A 23,298-nucleotide genomic window follows, 5' to 3' on the forward strand; every position below is an offset into this window, starting at 1 on the left:
TTCTAAGAGTTAAGCATCACGTGCAAAGCTCACATTTTCCAGCTGCAGCTCAGCCTCTGGGCAGCAGCGGGGGTGGTACTGCAGCTGGCTTATGCTGATTTTAGGAGGAGAGCGGATGCTAATTGCTACTTGCAGTCTCTGCCCATGAGATCCAGGGCAGAGAAAGGAAACAGCCTGAGAAACACCTTGCCAGGTGTGGACAGGGGAGATAAGATCGGTTAAGGGACAGCCCAAGCAGAGGGGGATAGAAAGAGAGAACAAGTCAATGAATCACTTGAAGAACACAGTCCCAGGCAATGTGCCTTCTAATCTTTTCCACCCACACAAGGATGTTTTCCACCCATGTGCGGAATAATGTTATGCGCACCAAGTCAGGTGTGAATGTGCACCACCAGGAGAAACAAAACACCTTGCTGGGCACTCTACTACTCACCTGGGTGGCCTCTGAATCGCTCCAGAGCGGCCTCGTAAGTGCCCAGCTTACAGGGTACACAGGTCTCGGGTACCGGAAAGGTGAAGACACATTGCTCTAGAGCAGCGGTTCTCAGCCGTGGGCCATATGGCTCCCTAGGGGCCACGCCCTACCTCTAGGGGGCCACATGGAAAAACCAGAACATTAGGTAAACGATGTACCTTTTTTTCCAACGAACAGCGGCTATGAGGGGGGCCACAGAGGTAAACGAGGCTCAGAAGGGGGCCATGAGCAAAAAAAGTTTGAGAAACACTGCTCTAGAGTACCCCCCACTTTAGTTGTGGCTGGGAGCGGCACGGATTAAAAGTCAGACACAGGCTGAATAAATACGCATAGACGTGAACAAGCTAGTTAAATAAACCATCCCAGAGTCAGGCTGACAGGAGAGCAACCTCTCTCCACCTCCCACTGTGCCAAAGCGAAGCACAGGTCTCTCCTACCCCAGTGACATTATCAGTCGGACTCACCACCTGCTAGGCCTGAACTTACAGCTGGGGCCTTGCTGTCTGTTTGGAGTGGCCTGACTCAGCGGGTGGGAGGACACCTCCCTGTAATACACAAGGGTCTGAGGCAAAGCCCAGTGAAGTTAAGTGGCAGACGTCAGGGGGTCTGAATCAGCCATGGCACTTGGTGTGAACTTCACATACTCAGGGTTGGCTTATGTAGTGATGTAATGCAACGATCTAGTGCAGGGGTGAGCAATAAAACGGCAGTGGTGCACTAGGATTAGCCCCCGGTGCCCTGCCGCCGCTGTATTTCCCTGCACCTCCGCAGGTACGGGCCATCGCCTCTCCCCTCGGCCAGGAACGGGGATCCGCGGTGACGCCCCTACCCGCGGAGGCCTACCTTGGCAGGCCAGATCGGGCCCTCAGGCCGGTATGTGCCCACCCCGGTCTGGCAGAAGTGATTTTATTCCCTGCAAACGGGGGGCTGACAGCCCGTCCGTTCCTGCCCTGTGCAAAACCGCGGGGTCTACCTGTGGAAACGCCGATTTGCTGCAGTGCTGTAATGTGCCGCATGAGGGTGGCCAAGGGGGTAGTCGGAGAGGAAGAGGCGTCACTGGCAGCCTGAGGACTGATGGCCTGGGATGCAGTGGTACAGAAAGAAACCAATGGGATTGGTGCTCTGAGCTGCCACGGCGCTTCAGGAAATTTCCCCTGGAATTTGCAATTCCTCGGGAACCTCTGGGTGCTTTACCCAGACGATCCCCGCTCTGTGCACTGAGCTCTGGCAGCCAGTGGAAGATGCCGTTGGAAAGTGTTCATCACCTGATCATGCCCGTTAGACAAACTCCCCATCGCTTCCCAAGGGAGACTTGCCTCAAGACAGACCACAGCATCAGGGCCGCTAGCTTTATTTCTATTCCTTGGGTGTTGGCCTGTCTGCCAACTGTTCGCATCGGCACATCATGCATCACTGAGGCTACGTCTAGACTGAAGGCTTCTTTCGGAAGAAGCTTTTCCAGAAGAGATCTTCCGGAAAAACTTCTCCCGAAAGAGAGGATCGAAGCTGCCTAAGTGCATCGAAAAAGCAACGTGCTTTTTCGAAAGACAGCGTCCACATTGATTGGACACTCTCTCGCATTTACATTCTGATTGCTGTGGATGGAGTAGTCACCAGGGCACCTGTGCTTTTTCCTGGAGGCGTCTTCTTTCGAAAACCTCCCCACTTCCCCGTCCACACACACCTTTTTGCGAAAGAGCTCTTTCGGAAAAGGCCTTCTCCCTCGTAGAAAGAGGTTTCAGAAAAACCCCTCTGTTCTTTCGATGTTTTTCCGAAGGAACGCGATTGCAGTGTGGACGTAACTGAAGTTTTTGGGGGGTTTTCCAAAAAACTCTGCCGTGTAGATGCACCCACAGCTTCCTATCTCTTTCGCACAGCTGCTTTTTGTCTTGCATGAATCAAGCGACAGAGGGAGCTAGCACTTCACATCTGGGCTGGGAGCAGAGAACAAAACTCATCGGCAAAAGTCTCTTTGCACAGAGAGAGAGAGAGACGCCTTCCAAACCGCACAGCGCCACGGAGAGAGGACAGCAAATCTCTGCTGCTCTCGAGTCCCTCTGTGCTACTGCGGCACAGATACCGAGTACGAGCAGCGAACTACTCAATCAGCGTGGATGCAACCGGGTGAGCATTTTCTGAATGCGTGTGTTTCAGCTTTGCAGGAGGTGAGACTGGACAACACCGCTGGTCCCTGCTGACCTTAGAACCGGGGGGAGGCTGTTAGTTTGTGTTGGAATCATGATTCTGCGTCTTGCTCTGATCTTCTTTTTGGTGCCAGGTATTTCTGATCCGAAAACAAATCCCCCAGAGATCTGAACTCACATCCTTGGGCGAGGGGTGTTGTGCACCAGCATCATGAAAAAAAGTTGAATGCGGGAGACACTCAAGGAGGGAAAACGGGAGCATCTAGACGGCTTTGCAATACGGGGGCCAGCGAGTGGGGAGTTAGCTCTCTGTGCCCATTTGCTCTAGGCATCTAAGTCAAGTCGTGGTTCAGTTAGAAACAGAGCGATGTTAGCTGGCGGGGGTGTGCAGTGTGAAATCCAGAGACCCCCGGGAATGCAGCTTCCCAGAAACATAGGCTAGCTTCCCAGAAACAAAGGACTCCCGTACCTCCCTCCAGTCCCTTGTGGGCTCTTTTTTTAGGATTCAACTTCATTCCAGAGGCAATACACTCCTAGAGCCAGATCTGAAGCCTGATCCTCTGCAGTCAGCGAGCTGTGAATCGGGTCCCAAGAGGGTGACATGAATGGCAAAATGACAATAGCTCTTGTTCTACGTTACAGCCCTTTCCTCCAGCCTTTGTCTGTCCTGCTAGCTAGACCTGGCAAGTAGGGACCGTCTGCCACGCTCTATTCAAGCAATCCTTGAGCAGTGCAGATCTGTGCTTGGGTGAGCCCTACACACTACAGGTTGAATCTCTCTAGTCCGGCACCCTCAGGACCTGACCGGTGCTGAATCGGAGAATTTGCTGGACCATGGGAGGTCAATATTGTCTAGCAGCATCACCAACACTTCCACTGCTCACTGGGCTCTGAGAAGACATGGAGGGGTAAATTAGAGCTACAGAACAGGACTGGTGGCTGCAAACAAACTTTATGGGACTGCGGGAAATTTGGCCACCCCTATGCTAAGTGGACATCCGGCTAACTAACATCATGCCGGACTATGGAGTTTGCTGGACTAGAATGTGCCGGATTAGAGAGGTTCAACCTGCACTATATTAAAATGAGTATTAACAATAATAAATAAGGGTCCAGGCAGGCTCAAGATAGTAAGGAAGCACTTAGTTACAATTCCACATGTGATTCATGAAGCGATGCTAGTGAATAGGTGACAGAGCCTGGAGATTATTCAGGGGAGAAGGCAGGACTGCCTCTTGTCCCTTATTTTCCTAGAACTACTTGTCCCATTATGATTGCTGGTAGAAGAGATGCACAGAAGGGTGAACCCCAGAGCTATGGGTTTTATTCTGGCCTCTGTCACACATGCCAGGCTGATGGGCATGCAAACCTGGACAGAATGAAACGGATGTCCTCTGGATATTAGACAAATAATTTCTCATTCCCCCTGCCAGTGAGTTCCTGCCTCTGTGGACTGAGGGTAACAAGTCCTCTTACCGCAAAGGAGTGTCATGCAAGTAGGTGTCTAGGAAGAGCTTTGAGATCATCCAAAGAAAAGCAAAATGTTTAAAATATTGGACCATAAAATGCATTGCAAAGCTTTGAGATCAGAGCCGGATTAAGTCAGGGGCTAGCTGGGCAGGGGCTACCTATGGGGGGCGCCTGATGTCAGCTGTAAGGGGCGCCGTGCACCCGGGACTGGGAGCCATGCGATGTCCCTTAGAGCTGCAATCAGGCGTCGTGTGTCCGCGGCCCAAGGCGCAGGAATGGCTTGAGCCGGCCCTGGTTAAGACACTCCATGATAACGATCATTAGCCGCAGCTCACAGGCTCTGTCACAGGTCGACAGGGTATGCTTTGCCTCGTCTTAGCCCCCTGGGAACACCCTCTTCTGCGGAGCAGGAGCTGCAGTTGCAGCGTGAATAGGCGTACCTGGGCGAGTTTGGACCTTGCTTGTTGAAAGCTAGCTTTGAGAAACAATAGCAGTGAAGCTGCAGAGGCGAGGGGTAGCCCCGGGCGTGTATCCCAGTGCGTTGGTATCGGAGTTCGTAATTCAGACGTGTCCGCATGTGCTGCAGTCACAAAGCTAACGAGGGTCCATCGACGTGGGCTGCTCTCACGCTTCCCAATTCCAGTTCAAACGGATCTGTCGTGACAGGTGCCGGACCTCCCCGCTTTACAAGGGGAAGCCTCTTGTCCCAGCTATCCCAGGTTTTGGTCCTTCGCTCTAATGTCCCTGTTTCTCACGTGGGCTCTTTCAGGAGGTCCAGATGAACCTGGACCCCCCCACCGGAGGCGTACCCTTTTGGGAGATGGCTGCCAGACACAAGGCAGCCTTCACAACCCTGAGATCTCATCCATTAGTCACCTGGACTATAGCAGCGAGGTTCGTAGGTTAGAACAATAACGCCAGGCCTCAGGGCTACTGAAGGGGAGGGGCAAAGTGGACAATTGCCCCAGGGCCTGGGGATTTAAAAGGGCCTGAAGTTCCAGACTGCTGTGCAGCATGGCAGCACCAGCCGGAGCCCGGGCTCTTTAAATCTCCGCTGGAGCCTGCACAGGCACTCTGAGTAGCACAGAGTAGCTCCGCCCCTTCTGCCCAAGGCCACACCCCTTCCGGGGACCTGGAGCCGAGCCCTCCCACCCATGCTGGCCAGGGCCAGTTGAAGTCTGTTGCGAGGCCTACAGACCCACATGCATGCTGGCACCACGACCTGCCTGTCTTGCTCAAGTGTCCACAATTGCACCCCTGTCCTAGTACGCCAGGATCTTCCATTCCAGGGGCTCAGGTTCTGGTCATGCTGTTTTCACACATCCTGACCCCTCCCCCATATCTAATAGTTGGCCTCCAAGGCAACCCCTTTCATGGGCTGTTTGCAGCATGGTTGTAACCACTCTTGGCTCAGGCTATTAGCAAGACCAGGTGGGAGAGGGAATGTCTTCTCTTGGACCAACTTCTGTTGGGGTTTTGAACTACACAGAGCTCTCTTCAGGGTGTGTCTTGCACCCAGTCCTCTCATGCCTCCATCCGCCATCCCAGAAAGGAAATCAACCCTTTCACACCCACACGGGAACAATACAGAAGTAAGTGGGGGGCGGAGGGGGAACTGAGCCATACAGACGGTAACATGGCCATTTTCACAGTCTCCTTTCACTCCAAGACTGAATGATCCAAACTCCCAATGCGGCAAAGAAAAGAAAGGTAGGAAGAGAAAGGGAGGGAAAAGGGTGTGTGTGTCAGAGGTGAACATGACTTTTCAGCCAGTCAGACTCAAGAACACCAACTCCTACCCGTGCGATCGAATATCGCGGTTAGACACTCCTGCCTGTTGGCCTTGGAGAACAATCCATTTTTGCGCGCTGTAAACATTCTCCAACCAAGCAGCACAAAGAGGTTGAAGCTCCTTTTATTTTGTTTGAGACTGAAACTTTTCTTTCCTTGAGAGAAGGAAAGGCTAATGGCATATTAGGGGGCATTAGGAGGAGCATTGCCAGCAGATCCAGAGAAGTGATTATTCCCCTTTATTCGGCTCTAGGGAGGCCACACCTGGAGCATTGTGTCCAGTTCTGGGCCCCCTACTATAGAAAGGATGTGGACGCATTGGAGAGGGTCCAGCGGAGGGCGACCAAAATGATTAAGGGGCTGGAGCACATGGAGAGACTGAGGGATTTGGGTTTGTTTAGTCTGCAGGAGAGAAGAGCGAGGGGTATTTGAGAGCAGCCTTCAACTTCCTGAAGGGAGGTTCCAAAGAGGATGGAGAGAGGCTGTTCTCAGTGGTGACAGATGGCAGAACAAGGAGCAATGGGCTCAAGTTACAGTGGGAGAGGTCTAGGCTGGATATTAGGAAAAGCTATTTCCCTGGGGGCGGGGGGAGCACTGGAATGGGTTCCCTAGGGAGGTGGTGGAATCTCCATCCCTAGAGGTGTTTAAGTCTCGGCTTGACAAAGCCCTGGCTGGGTTGATTGAGTTGGGATTGGTCCTGCCTAGAGCAGGGGGCTGGACTTGACTCCTGAGGTCTCTTCCAGCTCTATGATTCTATGAGGGGCCACAATTTCTGATCCGACTGATACCAATCATAAAGATGAACCCCCCCCCCCCAACCACCTGGCCTTTCTCCACACCACAGTGGTGCCCCTGGGCACGTTCGGTTCCTCAGCAATAAATGCTGCTCCAGATCATTTTATTGACATGGTACTATCCCGACGATTGCTTTTGGCAGCTGTAAGAAGTGTATCTCAAACTTACAAGCCTGTTTGGGTAGCAGTTATTACAGAGTAACGATTTATGCAATCAGTAAATAATGGCTTCCGGTGGGTAGATATTTACCTTGCATGTCGCGAGCCTCAGTAGTCCACGGAGGAGCCTGCTTGTTCAGGTGAGCTCTCGCTGGGGACGATATCTTCCCCTTCCCTGCCTGGAAGCATCAGAAGATTTGGATTCCAGCACAGCACCGTGGCTCTGTATTCACGGGAATACACAGGCCCCCATGTAAATGGGCCTTGTTTTAGGTCATGAAGGATGGAATTTTCCACACAGGGAGAGGTTTGGGAGGGGCTATGCAGTTATTAAAATGCTGGACCCCCACCAAGTATGGACTTCTCATTGTGGCAAATTATATGGTGGTTTCACAATGGGAACAGACTTGTGGAGCCGGGTGGGAAATTCCAAGATCAATGCTCGGTTTCATTCCAAATCAGGATGAAAGGTCAAAATATCTTTTTTTTTTTTCGTTATCATGGAAGGTCAGTACAACTCCAAACTGCATCTGCAGGAGTAGCTGCATTGCATCATGGGAGTTGTAGTTTGAGTTACACGTGCCTCCATTTTTCTTCCACAACCAGGGCACCCTCCTCAGACCATATGTTTGCATGATTAAAACAAAAAACATCTCTTCAGCATCCCACTAGTTCATTCACCTCCTCACTTTCTGACGTCACCTGTGGTCACTCTTTGTGGCATCCAACCACTAACCACTTTTCACCAGGCTGGGTGAAAAAAATGTCGATTTGGATTTTGTGACTCAGCAATTTCAAGTCTTTGTGAACCTCTCACGAAAGGGAAGATTTGAGCCTGAACTCTGCAAACATGGAGGGCCATGACGGCAGCTGGAGTAAATCAGCATAGTGCTTCTGACTTTTGGGGGAAGCTAGACCAGTTTATACCTGCTGAAGTTTTGGGTGTGAATATGTAAGGTTCGGATTGGTCCTGTCTTGGGCAGGGGGCTGGACTTGATGACCTCCTGAGGTCTCTTCCAGCTCTATGTTTCTATGATTCTAAGGTGCAGGATGTAGAGAGTTAAGCTTGTAATAGCGTGTTCCATTCATGGAAAATTCCTACCATGTATTTTTTACTCCATTTTTAAAGTCAAAGCAAAACTCTATCTAACGAGGATCGCCATATTTGGGGTCACGTAGGAATTTTCCTCCAGGGTAGATTGGCTGAAGCCCTGGAGGTTTTTCGCCTTCCTCTGTAGCACGGGGCACGGATCACAGCTGGAGGATTCTCTGCATCTTGGGGTCCTCAAACCATCATTTGAGGACTTCAATATTAGAGATATAGGTGAGAGGATTATTCCAGGCATGGGTGGGTGAGATTCTGTGGCCTGCGTTGTGCAGGGGGTCAGACTAGATGATCATAATGGTCCCTTCTGACCTTAAAGTCTATGGCTGTGTCTACACTGGCATGAACTTCCAGAAATGCTTAAAACAGAATAGCCCTTTTTCCGGAAAAGCGTCCATGGCCAATGTAGACGTGCTTTTCCGGAAAAGAGCCCCGAGCGTCATTTTCGCGATCGGGGCTTTTTTCCGGAAAAGACTACTGGTCTGTCTACACTGGCCCTTTTCCGGAACAGTGTTCCGGAATAAGGACTTATGCCCGAGCGGGAGCAGAATAATTTTTCCGGAATAGCAGCTGATTTTGTACAGTAGAGCATCGTTGCTTTTCCGGAAATTCAAGGGCCAGTGTAGACAGCTCGCAGCTTATTCCGGAAAAGCGGCTGATTTTCCGGAATAAGTGGCCCAGTGTAGACACAGCCACTGAGTCTTGTGGCACCTTAAAGACGAGCAGATTGATTTGGGCATAAGCTTTAGTGGGTAAAAACCACTTCATCAGGTGCATCTGACAAAGTGATGTTTACCCACAAACGCTTATGCCCAAATACATTTGTTTGTCTTTCAGGTGCCACCAGACTTCTTTAGCAGACGCAGACTAACACAACTACCCCTCCGAGACTTGGGCGTTAATCAAACCAGAAGTGAAATATGGCCAAAGCCAACTCATTTCACCCAGTTTGCCACCAGAACTTTGTAACGCTAGTGAGTTTCACATGGTTTTCACCCCCAAACGATCATTGGCTTGCTTGCCGTGAAACTTGGTCGTGCTGCAGACTTTCAGGAAGTTATTTTGGTTTAAACTCTCTACTGGCCTATTCAGACACAACACTCTTGCCTCCAATGGAAATGAAGCATTTGCTCCAGTAGTGCATTTGGTCTCATTTCACTGGCCAGCAAATGGTGCCAGTTTATGATCTAATGCGGTGAACTAAAGGAACAGGGAAAAGTATTCACGGGAGGAAAAAAAGTTCAACGCACCCAAAAAATTCTGCTTAGTTCATCTTTTTGAGCTAAATTAACCTGTCCCTTTCCTTTGCAGGCTTTTCCAGAGTCTACGTAACTGCTCAGAAGAACTTACAGTAGAGTCCTAAAGAGCCGGATCCTCCTAGTTTCCCTCTGATTCCAGCATGAACAAGACCAAAGATTTTAACATGGTCCTTCCCTTTCCATTTAACAAGAACTGGAGTGCAGAACGAGGCTTTCCCACACAGATCCCAGGCCATTGCCCAAACACAACTGATCTCACGGTCTTTCTGGTCACCTCGTATAGCTTAGAAACAATCTTCGGCATCTTGGGAAACATTTGCCTGATTAGCGTCATCGTGCGGCAGAAGGAGAAGGCCAACGTCACCAGCGTCCTCATTACCAACTTGATCGTCTCTGACTTGTTCATGAGCATCGTTTGCCTGCCGTTCACCATTGTCTACACCCTGATGGACTACTGGATCTTTGGGGAGGTCCTGTGCAAAATGACTTCCTTCATCCAGTGCACTTCGGTGAGCGTGTCCATTCTCTCCCTGGTCCTCATTGCTCTGGAAAGACATCAACTCATCATAAACCCAACCGGCTGGAGGCCGAGCATCCCCCAAGCATATCTAGGGATTGTAGTCATCTGGACAGTCGCTAGCCTCATCTCTCTGCCCTTCCTGACCACCTCCGTCCTGACGTACGACTTGTACAAGCACTTCTCCTACATCACGGAGGCATCTGCCGACAAGCCCATCTGCATGGACGTGTGGCCGTCTGACCAGCACCGCCTCATCTACACCACTGCCTTGCTGCTGCTGCAATACTGCATCCCTCTCTTCTTTATCCTGGCTTGCTACCTGCGTATCTATTTGCGCCTGCAGAAGAGAAAGGACATGTGTGAGAAGCGTGACTACAGCGGGCGGGCGGTTCAGCTGAGGAGGATAAATGTGCTGTTAGCGTCCATGGTGGTGGCCTTTGCTGTTTGCTGGTTACCTCTGCACGTTTTCAACAGCATCGAGGACTGGGATTACAAGGCAATTTCCCCTTGCTACCACAGCCTGATCTTCTCCTTGTGCCACCTGGTGGCCATGGCTTCTGCCTGTGTCAACCCGGTTATCTACGGGTTCCTGAACAGTAACTTCAAAAAAGAAGTGAAGTCACTGATGCTGAGTTGCCAGCACAACTCATCGCTGGAAGAATACGAGCATTTACCCTTGTCGACCATGCAGACGGAAGTTTCCAAAGGCTCCGTGAGGCTGAGCTGTCGACATAATTCCATCTAGGAATTCCACCTAGTTCCACTAGGGAAACATCTTCTGACGTCTCTACTGGAAAGCCTCCAGGAAGGCTATGACACTTGGGTGCTAAAAGCAAAGGGCACCATCGTCTGACTCCAACATGTGCACTCTACCCAGCTGCTGTCCAGTTTTGGGGAGAAACGTCACTGAGTGCAAGGCAAGGGACTCCATACAGATAAGTGAGGAAGATAAACGGCGATCCTGTATTGATGAGGGGCAGCATTAGAAACAGACTTCATGGAGACAGGGCATGTGCCCAAGGAGTTGCTTTGTCCCTAACGAAGCTGTAGCTATCCGTGGTTGCACACAGATAGCAGGGTCATCGGCTAAGCTGCACACCCTTATCCCCGAGGGTAAAACCTGCGATGTCCAACTCAAACACCCGTGTTGGTGGAAATTCTTCTCTGTCGGTATTAGTAGCACGTGGCCATGCTGTAGGCTGACCACTATGTTGACGAGAGGAAGAATATGAGGTGGTTGCCTGCATTAGTAGGGGACTGGACTCAGTGATCTAAAAGGTTCCTTCCAACCACAGGCCCACTCTCCTTACATTCCTCTCGGTGCATGGGTATGTCTAACGTGTGCGTTACTGCCCCTCCTCTCACCCATGGCGAGGAACCACTCCTGATGAGGTTCTCAGGAGTTCCCATCCAGCAGATCTGTAACATCCTTAATGACTTACTTGGTGGGGAGGGTCAGTCAACATGGGGACATGTCACCACGGCCCTGTCACTTCAAACCCCTCACAAGCTTCAGCTTCAGGGAAATCTCTGCTCCTCCCAGGGCTTCTAGTGAACCCTCTTTTGGCCAACTCCTTGCCAGCAGTATTACACAGATAGTAGCCAGAAAACTACACCACGCAGCACACTGAACCAATGCAAACCAGAGCCACTGCCCGATAACAAGGTGCATTGAGAACAATCACCATCCATTAGGACAGCCAGCAGTGGGAGGTACTACACCGTTCATTGCCTCTGTTACCCGTCACTTAAACTACGCAGGTGACTTCTTTTTGAAGGTGATGTAAAAACAATCGCAGATTTCCTTGGGTGCTTGGTCCGGTTGACGTGGTTGTCATTCTTCTGGCTGTAAACCTAACACCTCCATGCTCCTAAAGGTCCAGTCGCGGACTTGGACACTGTAAGATGTTTGGATCATAGGAGACTTTGGCCTATCTCAGCTGGGGGAACAAGGTGACGCGTAGCCAGTGTCACACCTGTTCTGTGCTTAGCATCTCACTCTGCACCCAGGCTCTGTCATGTGGGAGGAGCAAGTGACTAGGGGAGAATGGGTCTGACGTAGAAACGCCAGCTGTCATGTGCTGTGACGCTTCCAGAAGAGTGAAACACCTGGTTGGGAACCACACCAGGGTGCTGGGTTTCCCCAAGAAGAGGAAGGACCTGGCTGGAACATTGTGAAATATCTGGGAAAGAGCAATGAAAAGGCATGAAGGGGGTTGAGTGGCACATTCAATCCAAGCCCCGTTTACATCAAGGGTGTTGCCAACTGTGTGATGGATGTAACGTTGTACTCTCTCTCATCAGTGCTATTTGTACCGTTAGTCTGGGCAGCCCACCGGCACACCATAAGGAACGTTGTACTCCTTCTTTGGGAAACAGCAGTACATCAAGTGGCTGGAGTCGGAGCGCCTCTCGTTATCAAGCCATTGCTCTGCAGCAACTGCTGGGAAACCAAGACGTGGACATTGTCAGGGTGGAAGCCAATAGTATGCCCTAGGTCAGAAGGTCACATTTTGTCACGACTTGACACCCTGTGCAATCTCATCCAAGTCAATGGACTTGCACATGGTGGAAGGTATTCAATGCATAGATACTATAGAGAGCGGGGCCCTAAAAATACAATAGCTAAGTAGATACCTCCGGTGTTCCCTGTAAACTGTGCATTTGTGTGGCTACCCAGGAGAGTTTCAAATACCGCCCAGCTGATTAGCAGAGCACCCTCTGCTGGCAGCATGTTTTTCTACTAGTGGTGCACATCCACCTCAGTGCACATAGCAGCATTTATTCTGCACCTGGATGGAAAAAAATTAGAGGGAACATTGGCTACCTCCTTAGACAAAGCAGTAGGTCAGGACAGAATTTAACAAAAGGCATATTCTCCATCAGACCACAGCATATTGAGCAGATCTTGTGGCTGCAGTGTCACTGTAGCCACGGCGGTCCCAGGAGTTTAGAGAGACAAGGTGGGTGAGGTCATCTTTTGTGGGACCGACTCGGGTTGGTGAGTGAGACAAGTTCTGGAGCCACACAGAGTTCTTCTCTGGGCCAGACTTTGTGAAGGTGAGAGCCAAACTATCTTGTGCTACACAGTAGCAAGAGCCGTTAATGCCCATTGGCTAGACCTCAGCTGGTCTGAATGGGGAGCAGCCTGACTGTGTTCAATGGAGGCAATTTACATATGTTTAGCATCACTGATATCCAAGGAAGTTGAGGATGCTCCTCACCTTACGGAACTGGCTGCCAAGTTCTTGACTGTGCCCGAACTGTCTGGCGGCAGCTGGCCTTTTGATTCCATTCAGAATTCTGCGGTCAGCTGGTCTGGACATGATTTCATTTTGTATCTTTACCTGTCCATCTGGAAATCTGCAGGAGGCCATGCCGACGAGGCAAATTGTTTCTCTTGTTTTGTGTGAAGATGTCCCTTCTGGGCTAGAGTTTGAGTCCACTAGAAGACTTTCTACCCTTACAGACCGAGCGGGCTCTAAGCCACCTCTCTACACCAACCTTTGATACAGTCACGGAAACCAGAATGGTCCTACCAATCTTTGCTGAGAAGCACAAAATATATTCCTGCTGACCAGCCTCCTTGACTTACCAGAATGTTGTATAAACTGTGTTTGATTCAAGGGCTCAAGTGGGATGTGAGTAGTGCATGCATTGGGCTTCTTCCCAGAGGCCAGTTTCCGCCAATGAGCCCTGAGTAATTCTACTTATTTATTCCCTGCACTTGTTAGAATGCGACTGTTTAATTAACAACTGCCTGCCGAGCTCTGATCACACATCAGCACAGAAAATGATCTGCTCTGTGCGGGTACGTGTAAACTGCATTGCTCTTTTGGAATACCGGAAGTATCCTGAAATAGCAATGCCGCATCTTTAAACGTGCCTGCTATTGCCCAAAATAGTGGGCGCACTATTCCAGCGTCCCTGTAACATTAAGGGATTTGTCGAAATAGCGTGTTATTCCAAAATCCGGCACTGTGTAGACAGCGCAAAAGTGCCACATTTCAAAATAAGCTCTTTCGACTTAGACTTGGAATAAGCTATGTGTGGCGCAAGTTGCTTATTCTGACAAAAGGTGCTGTCTAGATGCACCCGGAGTTGTACATAGGTGATCTTGTCTGTGAAAGGCAACAGCACAATTGGCCATGGAAGTTTTGCTTCCGAGCTGTGTGCATTGTGCGTGAGGCTTGTGTGTAGCATGAAAAGCTCCCAGAAGTTAATGCTAAGCAAAGTCTATTTGACAGAAAACATATATGTCTGTAATGGTGATGCATTGATGCAGCTATTTGCATTGGGCGACCTCATCAAGTCCTAGATGCATTTGTGAAGGGTGGAGTTAGCTGCATTGTCTGCTTCTGCTTTGCCCTGCACTTGGGACAGTCATTTGCACTTGTGAGTGCAAAGCATCTGTAAAAGGCTAACAGATCGGTGGGGGAGCACAAGCCATGCTAACACCCTGTGGGTTTGTCCCATTGGAGTGGCTAGATGAAGCACAAAGCATCTGTGTCCAAGTCCATTAGCTCAGAGCAGCCTCTGACTTGGGGTGTCATTATAGTCCTGTTTTAATTGCCTCTGCACAGATGTAAATAACTAACGACGTGCGGGGTAATGGAGTATTGGGCTCTGTTACGTTTGCTGTGCGTTGGAGTGCTTCTTTGGGATAATTACTCCCAGCGTTATCACTGGGAGAATGAGGCGGTCATGGATGCATCATCATGCATACCTGCCTTACTCTTACTATCGCCACCTTCGGCCATCCTGTCCTTTTGTCCCGCTTTTGTCTTTTTCCGGCTCCGCTTGTTGGGTCACAATGAATGTAAATGCGAAGCCCTTCTGAGCTTATTGTTGCTTGTATCTGAGCAGTGCATGGCATGCTGTGGGGCCCTCAGAAATAACCAATAAAGTACTAACGTTGGCCAATCACGTCCTTTCTGTGTGCCTCAGTTTGTCCCTCTGTAAAATGGGGGATAAGGCTCCTTGGTGACTAACAACTGCTGTGAGAGCCCTGTGGTCAGTCAGGGGACCTGTGTGTGCCACTGATGTGCAGAGTATTTGGAGCGATTCATTACAGCCACGATTACTGTTTAGTAAAGGTGTTTTCCGCAGAAACCATGGAGAGGTCATACATGATAAACAAAAAGTCACGGCCCCGGGCCTGTCCAAGACTTGTACCATATAAATACCCCGACTAAAACTTAGGTGCTTTCAGGTGTGTGTGTGTGAGGAGGGGCAGAGAAAAGGGTCCAAAGTGGAGGATGGCCCGGGGCCCTGCCACTACTAGAGCCAGGCTCACCCTTACATCACAGCATCAAGCAAGGATCACGCAGGCCGTGGGCTCTCTGTTCCATCTGCCAGGTGGTGAGTTTGTGACGGAGAGCTGGAGCAGAGGCCCTCCAACCTCGTCTCCTGTGGGGTCACCAGATGTCCATTCAACGGGAATGCCTTAATCCCAGTCTGGATCCCAACTGGTGACCGACAGGTGAAAAGCTCCGAAGTTAGCTGGCGCAGTCCTGGGGCAGCCAGTCCTAGTAAGAGTGAGGGCTACATCCTTTGAGAATGAGGCTGCTTTCTGATAAGGTGAATGTATTGAATCAAGTTCTGAGCTTGTCCAGACAGAGGGGCTAGTCTCTCAACACAGAATCTCAGAACACTAGCGCGGGAAGGGACCTTGAGAGGTCATCAAGTCCAGTCCCCTGCCCTCCCGGCAGGACCAAGCACCATCCCCAACAGATGTCTTGTCTAACCTTCATGGGAAATATCTGGAGAACCAAAAATTGCCCCCAGTACAGTCACCGCCTCTCAGCACGGTAAACTCGTTGCGATTTGGTCTATATCAAGAAGACCTATACGGGAGACCCAACAGCGAGAGAGAGAGACCAGACAATCGAAGAGGACTCTTCTAGCCACACGACTGCTCTAACTTGCCTTCTCATGTGGTCTGCAGGAATGTCCCTTCCCAGAGCTTTCCAGGTGGCAGTGGCCTGATTTTCAGAAGGCTCAAGCATCTGCAGCTCCCATGGACGTTTTCCTTGGCACCTTTGAAAAATCAAGCTCCTAGCTCTTTGTAAACCAACATCCGTGTTGGTGTTACGACTCCCTCCCCTTCTCTGCCATAGTTTGTTTCCTAACGGTGGCACTTTGAACCGTCTAAATCACCAAGAGGATAAGGCACATGGGTATAATATGTTTTTCTGCTAGACAATACTCGCTAGGTCTGTGAACCATGGCCGTTGTATTGTGCTCCTAAGAGCCAGCAAACGTGCACTGCACATTCAGAGCAGTGATTCTCAGGTAGTTCGTTGCCTGGTGTGGAACTAAACCTCAGCGTTTGCTGCTGGACTGAAATCGATAAAACGCAACAGGCCAATCTGACTGTTTACAAAAGTTGTCCAGCTGAATGATTTATATTATTAGCCACAGTGTAGGAAATGTGTGGTTCCGTGGCGATTACACCGCCGGATAATTGTCTTAGTAACAAGAAGTAACACCTAGGACATATGCAAATGTGGAGCCCTACCTGTTTCTGGTCCCAGTCGTCCAACCATTTTCCTCCTCTTATCTTTGTCCTGCTTCCCGAGCAAAAGGAGTCATCTGGTCACACTCCCACCTGGGCTTGGGTTACGAAGGGCATGAGCCAATGTGTACATGCAAGAGACTATCACACCCAAAATTCCCATCACTATCTAGACATTGCTCCAGTGCCCAGGGAAACTGAGGCACAGACATGGGGTTACTACAGGACAGTAGAACTCACTGGCAGCATAGCAAGGGAAATAAAATCCCCACGAGCCCCACTTCGTTACATCAGTCACCTAAGCAGAAGAGCAGCAATAATAATAATAATAATAATATGAATGAACATCTTTTGCATATGATTATCAGGGAAGGTTTGCCATTTTATACTGAGCTAGATAGATCTTTGGTCTGACCGTGTGTGGCCAGTCTCATGTTCTTATGTAGCCTGTTTCTACTAGGTTCAGGATTAAATATCAGGCAGTGGACACACATCCTTTGTTACGAGAAAGCAAATGGAACACATAACTTTAAAGTTGAATAATATCGAAAGGCAGCATCGTCTCTTGCAGCTAGAATCTCAGGTAAACATCTCTGTTTCCTCGGAATACACTAGCTTTAGTTCAAGTCTAATTAACTCCCCTGCCCAGAACATGGTGATAGGAAGCCTTCCTGCCAAATACAGCTGGGTTAATGGGGCCGGCAATCATTCACAATCGTTTGCGATGGTTACACTTTCTAAGTCTGTAGCTGTAATGACAGCGTAATTACTTTGTGTTTATGATTTTTTTTCACAGCAATTGCCTTTAATTCATGTGCCGGGGAGGTTAACTACATGCTTGCAGGTAGTTAGAAAGAAAATTAATGTACTGGGACGTTTGAATTCTGGACTTTGGTGTCCAAATCAGCCGACCTTGTAAAGAGGGGACTGGTTGAAATTCATGGCTTTGTAGTAGAGGATTCTGATGGCCCCTTCTGGTCTTAAAATGGATGGCTTTGTGAGAAATCTCTTGTTTTTAAACCAAATTGGTGTCTTTTAGCAAAGACAGAAATAGCTCCTTTTCCTTGCAAGAAATCCCCGGGGTATTTAACCAGAAGACTCCAGCCGAGTGGAATTAGAGTCTGCCACTCAAATGCTGTGTCAAGCTCAGGTTTCGGGTTACATGGAGCAAAACCAGAGCAACTCCGGGAAATCAGTGGGAAAGTGATGAGGAATAGTCAACATGGATTCCCGAAGGACAAGTCGTGCCTGACCAATCTGAATAGCTTCTATGACGAGGTAACGGGCTCTGTGGATATGGGAAAGTTAGTGGATGTGATATACCTTGACTTTAGCAAAGCTTTTGATACGGTCTCCCACAATATTCTTGTCAGCAAATTAAGGGATTGGATTGGCTAAATGGACAGTAAGATAGATAGAAAGCTGGCTAGACTATTGGGCCCAGCAGGTGGTCTGTTTCTAGCAGAGTGCCCCAAGGATCTGTTCTTGGACCGGTTTTGTTCAAAATCTTTATTAAAGACATGGATGAGGGGCTGGATTGCACCCTCGGCAAGTTTGCAAATGACACTAAGCTAGGGGAGAGGTAGATACGCTGGAGGACAGGGATAGGGTCCAGAGTGACCTGGACAGATTAGAGGATTGGGCCAGAAGAAATCTGATGAGGTTCAACAAGGACAAATGCAGAGTCCTGCACTTGGGATAGAAGAATCGCAAGCATTGTTACAGGCTGGGGACTGACTGGCTAAGTAGCAATTCTGCAGAAAAGGCCCTGGGGGTTACAGTGGATGAGAAGCTGGATATGAGTCAACAGGGCGCCCTTGTAGCCAAGAAGGCTATTGGCATATTAGGTTGCATTAGGAGGAGCATTGCCAGCAGATCCTGAGAAGTGATTATTCCCCTTTATTCAGCTCTAGTGAGGCCACATCTGGAGTATTGTGTCCAGTTCTGGGTCTCCCACTATAGAAAGGATGTGGACGCATTGGAGAGGGTCCAGCGGAAGGCGACCAAAATGATGAGGGGGTTGGAGTGCATGACCTACGGGGAGAGACTGAAGGATCTGGGCTTGTTCAGTCTGCAGAAGAGAAGAGTGAGGGGGGATTTGAGAGCAGCCTTCAACTTCCTGAAGGGAGGTTCCAAAGAGGCTGGTGAGAGGCTGTTCTCAGTAGTGACGGGTGGCAGAACGAGGAGCAATGGTCTCAAGTTACATTGGGGGAGGTCTAGGTTGGATATTAGGAAATCTATTTCACTAGGAGGGCGGTGACGCACTGGAAAGGGTTCCCTAGGGAGGGGGTGGAATCTCCATCCCTAGAGGTTTTTATGTCCCGGCTTGACAAAGCCCTGGCTGGGTTGATTGAGTTGGGATTGGTCCTGCCTAGAGCAGGGGGCTGGACTTGATGACCCCTGAGGTCTCTTCCAGCTCTAGGGTTCTATACATTGCCTTGGTACTGCAAAAAGAGCAACATTTCACCTGCAGTGTCAGTCGTTGCATTGCTGTTGGCATAGTGTGGCCAGGACCTCTCTTACCTTGCCAGACTCTGTCCTCCTCCACTTGGGTGCGTCTTGTCGGGGCAGTTAGCCTTCCCCCAAGAAGCACATTAGCCTGGGGGCAGGGGGAATGTCAATCTCTCCTTCTGGAGCTCCTCACTCCCCCCGTTTCTCGCTCTGTAATTATGAGTGAGTGAGTTAGTTAAATTAGTTAATTAGATTGCTTGCTTCTCTCTTTCCCTCTGTCCCCCTTCCCCTAACAGGAGGCTTTTAAAAAATCTCCAACAGGCCTGAAGTGGAGTCAGCTCTCCCTAATTGAGCGAAGGGAGCCCTGTCTTAGCCCATCTCTAATTTGCCTGAGATAACTCCTTGCCAGCTGCTCCACTTGTTAACAAGGGAGTCGGCTTTTTCCGCCCCTCCTAGGGCTGCCTTTCTCCCCCTCTATTGCAGCCCCCTGACTCCGTCACAATAGCCACCCCGGCACAGATCTAGCGAGAGAGGCTTGAAAGTGCTCGTGTCTGTTTATTACGGTGACACGGCAAAGATGCTCAGAGCTGCCTCAGGGATGTGGATGCTCAATTCCATTTTGCTCTCGGCCTGTACCAAAGTCCACAGGTTGGGCTGACGGCTCAGCTGTTACAATGATTTTTAAAAAACCCAAATCCAGCATTCCGCATAATAAGTAAAAATTCCACAATGTTCCCGTCACACAAACCCCATGTGACACATGCACCAGACATGCCCCGAAGGGCACACAGGTCCTACAAAGCACAACGCCAACCCTTCCCTCCCCCCCCCGACAACGTACATTCATCTTCTGGAGTCTTCCAGTTAATTGGGGCTGCAACTGGCAAATCTTCCCTCTTTTTCAGTGATCTTCACTCCCGATGGGCCATGGTCTTACCGGCAAAATTCAAGGGTGACTTGGTTACTGTCTGGAGAAAAGAACTGACTAACGGGCGCTTCAGTCTAGTAGAGAAAGGACTAACATGATCTCAGACCTATATTTTTAACAGTGAGTAATCCACCATTGGAACAATTTACCGGGGTGGATTCTCCATCACTGGTCAATTTAAAATCAAGACTGGATGTTTTCTGGAAAGCTCTCTGTTAGGGATCATTGTTCTCTGGCCTGCATAAGAACATAAAAACAGCCTCATTGGGTCAGACCCAAGGTCCACCTAGCCCAGGGTCCTGTCTGCCTACAGTGAACAATGTCAGGTGCCCCAGAGGGAGTGAACCGAACAGGAAATCATCACATGATCCCTCCCCTGTCGCCCATTTCCAGCTTCTGGCAAACAGGTCAGGAACACCATCCCTACCTATCCTGGCTCATAGCCATTGATGGACCTATCCTCCATGAATTTAGCTAGCTCTTTTTGAACCCTGTGGCCTTCACAATATCCTCTGGCGAGGAGTTCCACAGGTTGACATTGTGTTGTGTGTAAAAAAACCTTGCTTTCGTTTTTGTTTTAAACCTGCTACCTATTAATTTCATTTGGTGGCCCCTAGTTCTTGTGTTATGGGACCAAATAAATAATTTTTCCTTATTCACTTTCTCCACATCTGTCTCCCCCCTTATTCTCCTTTTTTCTAAGCTGAAAAATCTGATTTTTTAACCTCTTTTCACATGGCAGCCATTCCAAACCCCTCAACACTTGTGTTGTTCTTTTCTGAACTTTTTCCAATGCAAAGATATCTTTTTTGAGATGAGGCAACCACATATGCACACAGTATTCGAGATGTTGCAACTGCTTTGGAGGACAGGGTCATAATTCAAAATGAACTGGACAAACTAGAGCAATGGTTTGAGGTAAATAGGATGAAGTTTAATAAGGACAAATGCAAAATGCTCTACTTAGGAAAGAACAATCAGTTTCACACACACAGAATGGGAAGTGACTGTCTAGGAAGGAGTCCTGCAGAAAGGGATCTAGGGGGTCGTAATGGATCACAAGCTAAATATGCATCAACAGTGCGACACTGTTGCAAAAAAAGCAACCATGATTCTGGACTGCATTAACAGGAGTGTTGTGAGCAAGACCCGAGGAGTCATTCTTCCGCTCCGCTCTGTGCTGAATAGGCCTCATGTGGAGTACTGTGTCCAATTCTGGACCTCACATTTCAAGACAGAAGTGGAGAAATTGGAGAGGGTCCAGAAAAGAGCAACATAAATGATAAAAGGTCTAGAAAACATGAGCTGTGAGGCAAGGCTGAAGGAATTGGGCTTGTTTAGTTTGGAAAAGAGAAGATTGAGGGGGGATATGAGAGCGGTTTTCAGGTATTTAAAAGGGTATCACAGGGAGGAGGGGGGGAATTGTTCTTCTTGGCCTTTAAGGGTAGGACAAGAAGCAATGGGCTTAAACTGCAGCAAGGGAGGTTTAGGTGGGACATTGGGAAAAACTTCCTACCTGTCAGGGTGGTGAAACACTGGAATAAATTGCCCAGGGAGACTGTGGAATCTCCATCTCTGGAGATATTCAAGAGCAAGTTACACAGACACCTGTCAGGGATGATCTAGAGCAGGGGTTCCTGACCTTTTTCGGTCCCCGTACCGTCTTGGCTTTTAGTAAACCTTCCCGTACCCCCTATTCAATAGGAAAGGAAACAAATTCTAGACTCTAGAATCCACAACTTTTTTCACGAACACTACTCCTTTGGGAATATTTCAATTAGGAGAATCTAGCTATTTACCAAATATTCCCCATACCTCCTTGACAAGCTTCTCGTACCCCAGGCTGGGAACCCCTGATCTAGATGGTGCTTGGTCCTGCCATGAGGACCTTGATGACCTCTCGAGGTCCCTTCCAGCACCAGCGTTCTAAGATTCTATGTGGGCACCCCATGGTTTTATACAGAGGCAAGCAGACATTCTCTGTCTTATTCTCTATCCTTTGTTTACACAGGAGGTCAGACCAGATGACCTCAGCAGCCCTTTGGCCTTGGAACCCCTTCATCTAGGAGATGGCGGTCTCCTCTATGCATGTGCCTATATGGAGAGCTTTGCATGAATGTAATTGTCTTCCATTTCTGGGTGAGTGACTGCTTGTTAGCCAGATAAAGAAGCAGTCACAGTACAGCTCACCTGTGAGTATCGTCTTTGGAAGCAACCCAACATGAGCAGAATCTGGAGGCAGGTACTTTGCCACTATAAGCACCATGTCCAGAAGTAAGGTCTGGATCTTGCATGTGCCTAACTCCATGCACTGAGAGTAGGTCCACTGACTCAGGATTGGGCCCTTGGTGATTCCAGGATCAGGCCCCTGGCAGGCCACAATTCATAGAATCATAGAATAATAGGACTGGAAGGGACCTCGAGAGGTCATTGAGTCCAGCCCCCTGCCCTCAAGGCAGGACCAAGCTCTGTCTACACCATCCCTGACAGATGTCTATCTAACCTGTTCTTAAATATCTCCAGAGAGAGAGATTCCACCACCTCCCTTGGCAATTTATTCCAATATTTGACCACCCTGACAGTTAGGAATTTTTTCCTAATGTCCAATCTAAACCTCCCCTGCTGCACTTTAAGCCCATTACTCCTTGTCCTGTCCTCAGAAACCAAGAGGAACAAATTTTCGCCTTCCTCCTTGTGACACCCTTTTAGATATTTGAAAACCGCTATCCTGTCCCCCCTTAATCTTCTTTTTTCCAAACTAAACAAGCCCAGTTCATGAAGCCTGGCTTCATAGGTCATGTTCTCTAAACCTTTAATCATTCTTGTCGCTCTTCTCTGTACCCTTTCCAATTTCTCCACATCTTTCTTGAAATGTGGCGCCCAGAACTGGACACAGTACTCCAGCTGAGGCCTAACTAGTGCAGAGTAGAGCGGCAGAATGACTTCACGAGTTTTGCTTACAACACACCTGTTGATACAACCTAGAATCATATTTGCTTTTTTTGCAACAGCATCACACTGTTGACTCATATTCAACTTGTGGTCCACTATGACCCCTAGATCCCTTTCCGCCATGCTCCTTCCTAGACAGTCGCTTCCCATCTTGTATGTATGGAACTGATTGTTCCTTCCTAAGTGGAGCACTTTGCATTTCTCTTTATTAAACTTCATCCTGTTTACCTCTGACCATTTCTCTAACTTGCTAAGGTCATTTTGAATTATGTCCCTATCCTCCAAAGAAGTTGCAACCCCACCCAGTTTGGTATCATCTGCAAACTTAATAAGCGTACTCTCTATCCCAATATCCACATCATTGATGAAGATATTGAACAGTACGGGTCCCAAAACAGACCCTTGAGGAACTCCACTTGTTATCCCTTTCCAGCAGGATTTAGAACCGTTAACAACAACTCTCTGACTACGGTTATTCAGCCAATTATGCACCCACCTTATCGTGGCCCTATCTAACCTTCTCAACTGTGTAACTCACAAGCGGAGCCAGAACAGGAAACAGGGTACTGTTATGATTACAGATCTAGCTACAATGTGACCGAATAACACGGAATTAAGATATTTTAGACTTAAAAACCGGCTTGTTTCGGTTTTGTTTCCGTTTGGCCGTCTCCCAGCAATAAATAGGAGGGAACCAAGTCCTCCATTTAGCGAAAAAGCTTGAATCCAATCA

At 49.0% G+C, this 23,298-nt stretch overlaps 1 protein-coding gene across 1 annotated transcript; it reads left to right on the top strand.

The window, feature by feature from the left end:
* Positions 1–2,468: 2,468 nt before the first annotated feature.
* Positions 2,469–21,638, top strand: LOC102461391 (neuropeptide Y receptor type 4-2-like). The gene is made up of 2 exons (XM_006118150.5): positions 2,469–2,599; positions 9,250–21,638. Exon 2 carries the CDS (start codon positions 9,338–9,340, stop codon positions 10,460–10,462), a length of 1,125 nt encoding a protein of 374 aa, XP_006118212.3. The 5' UTR covers positions 2,469–2,599; positions 9,250–9,337; the 3' UTR covers positions 10,463–21,638.
* Positions 21,639–23,298: the final 1,660 nt, after the last annotated feature.

This window comes from Pelodiscus sinensis, chromosome 8, assembly GCF_052426305.1.
Source record: "Pelodiscus sinensis isolate ZL-2025 chromosome 8, ASM5242630v1, whole genome shotgun sequence".
Taxonomy (NCBI): Eukaryota; Metazoa; Chordata; order Testudines; family Trionychidae; genus Pelodiscus; species Pelodiscus sinensis.